The sequence below is a fragment of the Aquarana catesbeiana genome, linkage group LG05, assembly GCF_042186555.1.
Source record: "Aquarana catesbeiana isolate 2022-GZ linkage group LG05, ASM4218655v1, whole genome shotgun sequence".
Classification (NCBI taxonomy): Eukaryota; Metazoa; Chordata; class Amphibia; order Anura; family Ranidae; genus Aquarana; species Aquarana catesbeiana.
In genome coordinates, this window is record NC_133328.1 from 635,303,660 (window position 1) to 635,313,398 (window position 9,739).

Here is a 9,739-nt window from a genome sequence, read left to right on the forward strand (position 1 = left end):
CCTAAGAGAGCCGGACGAGAGAGAGGGGGGCCACAGGCACGGAGGAGGCCGCTTTATACACAGGAGGGCTTCTCAGTACCACACACTCCTCTATATACAGGGGTCCCTGACTACCACACACTCTATATACAGGGGGGCACACAGGGGTCCTCTATATACAGGGGGGCACACAGGAGTCCTCTATATACAGGGGGGCACACAGGGGTCCTCTATATACAGGGGGGCACACAGGGGTCCTCTATATACAGGGGGGCACACAGGAGTCCTCTATATACAGGGGGGCACACAGGGGTCCTCTATATACAGGGGGGCACACAGGGGTCCTCTATATACAGGGGGGCACACAGGGGTCCTCTATATACAGGGGGGCACACAGGGGTCCTCTATATACAGGGGGGCACACAGGAGTCCTCTATATACAGGGGGGCACACAGGGGTCCTCTATATACAGGGGGGCACACAGGGGTCCTCTATATACAGGGGGGCACACAGGGGTCCTCTATATACTGGGGGGTACAGAAGGAATAATACGGGGGACAGGAAACCCAGGGTAGTCTGGGGGGCCTGGCAGAACTGTCTATTCCTATAGGGGGGTACAGTCCCTGGTTGGCATAGGATCGGGTGAGGGGGTCAGTCGGTGGTTGGCATGGTATTGGGTACAGTATAGGGGGAGGGTCAGTCGGTGGTTGGCATGGTATTGGGTACAGTATAGGGGGGGTCAGTCGGTGGTCGGGTGCAGTAATCGAGGTCGGTGCCCGCTTGGCACAGCACTGTGTCCCCGTAGACGGAGGGTGCCAGCGCCCAGCGGGGGGGTCTATGTAGTATACATGAGGTGCCCCACATGTTGCGGTGGCCCGGTCTGTGGTATAGAGGAGGGCACAGCCCCCGGACGGTGTATGTTGTATAGGAGGCGCTGTCCCCACCGGACACCATGTTGAAGTGCATGCCGTTGTGGCGCTGCAACCGCCACGTGGAGAGCGTGGACCGGCGGCACAGCTCCCTGCACACCGTGCCCGAGGAGATCTACCGCTACAGCCGCAGCCTAGAGGAACTACTGCTCGACTCCAACCAACTCCGAGAGCTGCCCAAGGTGGGTACCTTACCGGGGGGAGGGACTGTGTATGCTCTGTGGTTTCACGGGACGGGCACTGCTGGGGGTCGTTGTTGAAAGGAGGGGGACTGGTGCTGAAACGAGGGGGGCTGGCGGAGTCGTTGTTGAAACGAGGGGGACTGGCGCTGGCGGGGTCGTTGTTGAAACGAGGGGGACTGGCACTGTTGAAACGAGGGGGACTGGCGCTGGCAGGGTCGTTGTTGAAAGGAGGGGGACTGGCGCTGTTGAAAGGAGGGGGACTGGCACTGTTGAAAGGAGGGGGACTGGCGCTGTTGAAAGGAGGGGGACTGGCACTGGCGCTGTTGAAAGGAGGGGGACTAGCACTGGTGGGTTGTTGAAAGGAGGGGGACTAGCACTGGTGGGTTGTTGAAAGGAGGGGGACTGGCACTGGCGCTGTTGAAAGGAGGGGGACTGGCACTGGTGGGGTCGTTGTTGAAAGGAGGGGGACTGGCACTGGTGGGGTCGTTGTTGAAAGGAGGGGGACTGGCACTGGCGCTGTTGAAAGGAGGGGGACTGGCACTGGCGCTGTTGAAAGGAGGGGGACTGGCACTGGCGCTGTTGAAAGGAGGGGGACTGGCACTGGCGCTGTTGAAAGGAGGGGGACTGGCACTGGCGCTGTTGAAAGGAGGGGGACTGGCACTGGCGCTGTTGAAAGGAGGGGGACTGGCACTGGCATTGTTGAAAGGAGGGGGACTGGCACTGGCATTGTTGAAAGGAGGGGGACTGGCACTGGCGGGGTCGTTGAAAGGAGGGGGACTGGCGCTGTTGGAAGGAGGGGGACTGGCACTGGCGAAAGAAGGGGGACTGGCGCTGGCAGGGTCGTTGTTGAAAGGAGGGGGACTGGCCCCGACATTGTTGAAAGGAGGGGGACTGGCCCCGACATTGTTGAAAGGAGGGGGACTGGCCCCGACATTGTTGAAAGGAGGGGGACTGGCGCTGGCGGGGTCGTTGTTGAAACAAGGGGGACTGGCACGGGCATTGTTGAAAGAAGGGGGACTGGCATTGTTGAAACAAGGGGGACTGGCGCTGGCCGGGTCGTTGTTGAAACGAGGGGGACTGGCACTGGCTTTGTTGAAACGAGGGAGACTGGTGCTGACGGGGTCGTTGTTGAAAGGAGGGGGACTGGCATTGTTGAAAGGAGGGGGACTGGCACTGGCATTGTTGAAACGAGGGGGACTGGCATGGGCATTGTTGAAAGGAAGGGGACTGGCATGGGCATTGTTGAAACGAGGGGGACTGGTGCTGGCGGGGTCGTTGTTGAAATGAGGGGGACTGGCACTGGTGGGGTTGTTGCTGAAACTAGGGATGCTGGCACTGCCGGAGGTCAGTGATAAGTCTGGTACCCATGATGGGCAGAGCCTGGCAGTTGATTGTTATTAGTGCTCTGAGATTGTTGATAATCGGTGACAGTGTGTTGATTTCACTCTCTAGTTGGTCCTGGTATGTTTGGTTCCACAGAACTTCTTGTCCTTCCCTCTTGTTGATCTTCCTGTACTCTCTGTATTATGTTTAGCAGCGCTGAGAACTGTTTACCCGCTCAGGCCTCTGGAAGGGGCACTGCCCTGCTAATTGGTTAAGTTGTGTCTGTCACAGTCACCCGTCTGACAGGCCCGGTTGCTGCAATCATCTGACTCTCTCTTTGTAAAACTTTTTTTTTTTACGAGTTTCTCCTGTCACATGAGACGTGCCGGGGGCTGCCGGTGTTCCTCCATTGTGTCTCCTTCGGTTGAACGCTGTTCATTGATTGGAGGGAACCGGTGTGGGGACTGCATGGTGTCTTGTTTACTTTTCAGGGTGGTGCTGTCACTCTGCACCTCAGAATACATCCCCCCCCCCCCGAGCTCAGGACGGAGGTTGGTTGGTGCCGGCAGTGCGGAGGCTGCAGGATAAAAGCCACCCTGTAAAATAATAGCAGACTTGTAATTAGCAGATTAGTCTGATATCCGGTTCCATGTGTGAGGTGTGTGCAGGGCGCTCACAGTTCAGGGGATCGGCTGGGGCTGCTGCATTCCCCATCGGTGTCGCCCAATATCTGGAGAGGCGATGCCAGTCCTGCCCAATATTGTATACAGCTGCTCTGTTTATAACCCTTTCTATGCAGAACTGTCTGTGTACATTTCAGTATATTGCGGAATACTAAATGTCTAACTCCAGTGGGGGAGATTTACTAAAACTGGAGAAATCTGGTGCAGCTCTGCATAGAAACCAATCCGCTTCTAACTTCAGCTTCTTCTGTTAAAGTATAACTAAGGGCAGAACTTTTTTTTTTCTAGTATTGGATAGACTCAGGATTGATTAGAACACCTGTCAGTTTTTATTGCTGTCTGTGTCTCCGTTTAAAGCGGAGTTCCATCCAAAAATGGAACTTCTGCTGTCTGGACCCCCCCAGGTGTCACATTTGGCACCTTCTCAGGGTGGAGTAGATACCTGTCTAATACAGGTATTTGCTCCCGCTTCTGGCAAAAGATCACCGCAGTATCTACGGCAATCTATGCCATGTCGTCGTCGTTCCCCCCCCCCCCCCCCCCCCGCTGTCTTCTGGGAGACACACGGGTCCCAGAAGACAGCAGGGACCACTCAGAATGCGCAGCACGACTCGCGCATGCGCAGTAGGGAACCAGACCGTGACGGTGCCTCCACCCGGAGCCGAGGGACGGGTCAGCTTCGGGTGAGGACATCGCGGGCACCCTGGACAGGCGAGTGTCCTCATTTTAAAAGTCAGCAGCTGCAGTATTTGTAGCCCGGTGCCGACTCCATTGTAGCGATTTTGCCCGAGCCTGGACCGGCTCTGTGACGTCAGCGGACTTCAGCCCGCTGTCTGCTGAAAACGGATCACAGCAGTGCAGAACGAACCACGCTTCTTCTGTGAGCCACAAGAGAAGTACAGCCAAACAAGATTTGGCTGTACTTCTCCTTTTAAGCTAGGACAGGGGTCTCCAAACTTTCTAAACCAAGGGCCACTTTACTGTCCTTCAGACATTCAGGGGGCCAGACTGGCCATTGGGAGTAGAACATGTCCCAGCTTTAGTTGGAGTAAACAATTCCCCATCTGTGGTGTCATTGGTAGGAATTGTGCCCCCATCATTGGTGTCAGGCCACATTGTTGGAGTCATTAGAAGGAACTGTGCCCCCATATCATTGGTGTCATTGGGCCCCATTGTTGGTGTCATTGGGCCCCATTGTTGGTGTCACTGCTAGAAATAGACCCTCAAGGGCCATATAATAGCAAGAAAAGGGCTGCAGTTTGGAGGCCACTGAGCTAGACTAATACACAGCAACAACTAACCTCACCCCCCCACCCCCACCCAGTACACCGGTGGCTCCCTGCTGTGCAGGCCTGGTCAGGGACTGTTGGAGTGGGACCCATCTATATCCTAGGTATGTGCCTGGGGTTGGGTGGTACCCTGTTTCCCCGAAAATAAGACCTAGCATGATTGTCGGTGATGGCTGCAATATAAGCCCTACCCCCCAAATAAGCCCTAGTTAAAGTCCTTGTAGGTCTTATTTTCAGGGTAGGACTTATTTTTGGGGAAAGAGGGTAGGGCTTATTTGGGGGGTAGGGCTTATATTGCAGCCATCACTGACAATCACGCTAGGTCTTATTTTCAGGGAAACAGGGTAAGTATGTTACCAGAATATCAAGAATCTCCAGAACACCCTCATAGCTTTATTCATCGATCGCATCATAGTCACAAAAAGCAAGATTTTGGAGCCTCGCAGGACCCCTTCATCAGGTATGTAAAGTCACGTACCTGATGAAGGGGTCCTGCAAGGTTTAGAAACGTTGCTTTTATTGTAACTATGATGTGATCAGTGAATTAACCTTTGAACCCGTTCTGGAGATCCTTGGATGGCTGATGACGTACTTCTCACTCTCACTTTGAGTGTCTTCTGTTTCCAGCCGGTGGTCCGCTGCCGTACCCTCTTGCATATACAGCCGTTTTCAGGAACGTGTGCGCTGGGAATATTTGTGTTTTGGGGTTGGGTGGCGGCTCAATGAAGATTGTGTCACTTTTGTGGGTGCGGAATGCTTCAAGGGGGGCGGCGCTGGTCATAGCGCTGGGCGCAATACGGCCGCTTTCAAACTTTGAGTTTCAGGGTGCAGAAGGGAAGAGGGGTTCAAACGTAAAACTAAAGAACGTCAAGTAATAGCAGGAAAAATAAATAAAAAAGCTAAGCAGAGAGTTGCGTATTTGCCGTGGAAGCCGACATACGCTACATATTTCTGCTGATTCAGGTATCCAGGCAATCGCTGGCCAGCAAGGAATCCGAGCAGGCTAAACACTGGGCGGTTTATGTACTTTGTTATCTTTTCCAAAATGTGTGTTTGCTTCCAAGTGCCCGTCTAGCGCGGTTACTTGCTTTTTACCTTAGTGGAAGCTGACCAGTGAAGCTGCATTTTTGTCTATAGTACATTACTTCTCCAGTTCTTAAACATTCCTAATTTTAGGTATTCTTTTTACATGCAAACTGTTTTATTTTTTATTTGCTGTCTTAAGGGAAATGCATGGAAAAGTTTTATTTTTTGTTTTTTTTTCCTCTTAGCCATGCCATGAATAAGGTACTGTTTGGAACTCCTGGAAAAATATGACTGTACTTCTGTGTGTAGACACTCGTACTCTGTAGCCTCATAACTGTATACCTGCAGATCTAAGGCACTGCATTCTCTGACTGCTAGTTTTATCCGATTTGGAGTGAGATGTAATGGGGTTACTGCTATGCTGCTCTTTGTTCTCCTTGCTGGAGGGGAAGCTGTACCTGCGGACACACAGTGCAAAGATCTCCCTGCTTCTGTGCGTTGAGCCTCATGGCTATATATGTGTCATTTAAGGCATTGCTGCCTCTGACTGATAGTCTCATCAGGTTTGGAGTGAGATGTAATGAGGTTACTGCTATGCTGCTCTTTGTTCTCCTTGCTGGAGGGGAAGCTGTACCTGAGGACCCACAGTGCAAGGATCTCCCTGCTTCTGTACATTGAGCCTCATAGCTATATATGTGTCATTTAAAGGGGTTGTAAACCCTTGTATTTTTTCACCTTAATGCATCCTATGAAAACTTCTGTCACTGAACAGCCCCCCGTTTTACTCACCTGAGCCCCGTAATTCCCTTTCTGGAAACGCGCTCACCCTCTCTCCCCGTTGTCTCGACTCTTGATTGCATAGATTGATAGCAGCGCAGCCGTTGGCTCCCGCTGCCGTCAATCAAATCCAATGACGCGGGGCCGAGTCCGGCATTCTGTGTCTATGGATGCAAATGCTGGACTCTGGAGCATGCCCGCACGGTCTCCTCCTGGGAAAGCACTTCTAGGTGGTTTCCCGATGCAGGGAGGAGCCACCAGCGCCTTTGGGGGACCCCAGAAGACGAGGTTCAGGGCCACTCTGTGCAAAACAAACTGTACAGTGGAGATAAGTATAATATGTTTGTTTTTTTTTTTTTTTTTAAAAAAAGGTTTTACAACCTCTTTAAGGCATTGCTGCCTCTGACTGATAAGTCTCATCAGGTTTTGAGTGAGATGTAATGAGGTTACTACTATGCTGCTCTCTGTTCTCCTTGCTGGAGGCGAAGCTGTACCTGAGGACCTGCAGTGCAAGGATCTCCCTGCTTCATGCAATCTGTGTATCTGTGCTTCACGTCTGTTACTACTTCTTCATATCATTACCCTACCAGTTATTGGGGGGGGGGCTCTGATGTGATGAAGCAAAGCTATGTTCCTCTACCAATATGGCCACTCCACACAGAGAAACAGAGCAGAAGCAAGGCATGTTAGGTAAGTGATGGGGGAAAAGGTCAGCTATAGGGAGCCCGTAGGCAATACTGGTGACTAGTTGTTTTCTCTCCAGGTGCCTTTTTTTTTTTTTTTTTTTTTGTACCCAGCTTCCACAGTACAGGTCAGATTTAAAGCTGAAGTCTAGTTATGACTTTTTATTGTCACTGCTCCTCTCCACCTTGTCCAATCAGGAAGCCCCTTGTTTCTATTAAAAAAAAAAAAAAGTGGTTATAACTTTCAGACATGAAATATGTACAAAGCATATCCCTCTATAGTGTGTACTTGTCTCAATTAAGAGCAATAGGTAGGGATGCATGGGTTTTTATCAGCGAGTACCAATACTGATACTAGAGATGCACCGAAGTTTCAATGGGCGAAAATAGCATATTGCTGATAATAGCGCCAAAAACGCACACAATTTTGCCGTGATTTTTGCAGCGCTTTTGCTGTGATTTTACTGTGCTTATGGTGTGTTTTTCATAGATCATGTGATTCAAAAACATAACACGGGTGCGTTTATTGATGGGTCCTTGCTGCGTTTTCAATGCATTTCAATGGGGAGGTGCATTATTATTATTATTTAAATTTTTTTTTTAACTGACCAGAAATGCAGAAAGCAGGATTTTTAACACCACACTGGAAATGCAACCGACTGAAGACATACATAGAATTTAGGGGGATGCATTTTTCTTGAGCTCTTCTTCCACTAAAGATGTCCGAAAATAAATTTCATATTACTTTAAATTCATGATATTAATTCAGAAATCGAATATATTACAATTTATATATAAAATTAAAAAAAAAAAAATTATCATTTTCGGAAAAAGTGCATCCTGCCTTTTCGGCACCAAAATTTCCATACGGTGCACCTCTAACCGATACCTTTTTGCGATGCGATTTGAGCCCATACAAAATGAATGGGCTCAAGTCTTCTGCAAAGAATCATGTGCGCTTCCCCCGCCGCTTCTCTGTGAACACCAGGCTGGAATCACTATGACAATCCTGAGTTCACACTGGAGCGGTGCGGGGAAACCGCATGCAGTTCAGACACGACTCAAACCACATTCTTGTTCAAATCGCATGTGATTCTTTGCGGTACGATTTGAGCCCATTCTTTTTGTATGGGCTCAAATCGCATTGGCAAAGGTATCGGTTTTGGGTATTGATGCATTTTCACGAGTACTTCTCCTGGTGGGGCCAAAAAAAAAAAAAAAAATGGAAAATTTGTATCCTGTAGTGCCGGTCCATGGCAGAATACTAAGCTTATGGCACCTGGGAAGTAATATTTGAGTGGAGTGGCCCTTTAACAATTTCGCACTTGTTAACGGCTAATTTTGAAGCTGGGCAAAAGAAGTTCATTGCTGGGCTCTTCTGTGTGCTGGAAAGTGTCTCCTCAGGACCAGGATGAGGACCTTCTCTTCAGGTTCTGTAGATACCCGGAACATAAAGTATAAAATCCATATAAGTGGGATGTTGTATTGGGAGGATCCCTCCTATTCCCGGGGCTCGTGTCTCGCTCTGCCTCTCCTCTGTGTTGTGTGCTGTAATATGCTCGTTCTTCTGACTCCTAATACATTATTTATTCCGTAATTGTGGTTGAGATACTAGCAGAGGACGTGGTGTAATTCCGTAACCCCTTCCTGACCGGAGATCTTGGTGACAGACTATTTGTTATTCTGTGACCCCCCCCCCCCCCCAACCTATCAGAGGCAAGACTGTTCCATGTTTGTCCTCATTTACTAGCCGGTAATTGTATTGAGGGATTTTTTTTTTTTCTTTTCTTTTTTGATAGGATGAGATACGCATTCTTGCACTGTTGTAATTATATCTTTTGGCTTTAGGGATTATTTCTAAGGCAGGGGTCGCATGCGGTCCTTTGGTACCTTTTGTGTGGGTTTGGTGCTTATTCAAACTTCACATAGTTACATGGTTAGTCAGGTTGAAAAAATACACAAGTCCATCTAGTTCAGGGATCTTCAAACTATGGCCCTCCAGCTGTTGCAGAGCTATACATCCCATGAGGAATTGTAAAACTCTGACATTCACAGACATGACTAGGCATGATGGGAATTGTAATTCCTGAACAACTGGAGGGCCGTAGTTTGAGGACCCCTGATTCTAGTTCAACCATAAAAAAAATAAAAATAAATAAAAAATCATACAATCCCATATACCCAATCCTATACCCACAGTTGATCCAGAGGAAGGCGAAAAAAACCCCAGTTAAGCATGATCCAATTTGCTACAGCAGGGGAAAAAATTCCTTCCTGATCCCCGAGAGCTAATCGGATTTTCCCTGGATCAACTTTACCTATAAATGTCAGTACCCAGTTATATTATGTACATTTAGGAAAGTTTCCAGGCCTTTTTTAAAGCAATCTACTGATCTGGCCAGAACTACCTCCTGGAGGGAGTCTATTCCACATTTTCACAGCTCTTATGCCGCGTACACACGGGCGGACTTTTCGACCGGACTGGTCCGACAGACTTTCCAGCTGGCTTCTGACGGACTTCCGACGAACTTCCGACGGACTTTCTAACGAACGGACTTGCCTACACACGATCACACCAAAGTCCGACGGATTCGTACACGATGACGTACACCGGACTAAAATAAGGAAGTTGATAGCCAGTAGCCAATAGCTGCCCTAGCATCGGTTTTTGTCCGTCGGACTGGCACACAAACGAGCAGATTTCTGGCAGAGTTACGACGTAAAGATTTGAAGCATGTTCCAAATCTAAAGTCTGTCAGATTTGTGACTGGAAAAGTCCGCTGAAGGTCCGGTGAAGCCCACACACGATCGGATTGTTCGCCGGATTTGGCCCGTCGGCGTCCGTCAGACCAGTCCGGTCGAAAAGTC

The 9,739-nt window shown here is 49.6% G+C and overlaps 1 protein-coding gene across 18 annotated transcripts in view; it reads left to right on the plus strand.

The window, feature by feature from the left end:
- Window positions 1-430: 430 nt before the first annotated feature.
- SCRIB (scribble planar cell polarity protein) overlaps window positions 431-9,739 on the plus strand; it is a 278,513-nt gene continuing 269,204 nt past the window's right edge. For 11 of the 18 annotated variants that reach the window (XM_073632382.1, XM_073632388.1, XM_073632384.1 and 8 more), the window contains exon 1: window positions 431-1,090. In XM_073632382.1, coding sequence (XP_073488483.1) covers window positions 932-1,090 — 159 coding nt within the window. In that variant the 5' untranslated portion in view covers window positions 431-931. The remainder of the gene's footprint in view (window positions 1,091-9,739) is intronic. The other 7 variants (XM_073632389.1, XM_073632395.1, XM_073632397.1 and 4 more) reach the window with 2 other exon arrangements.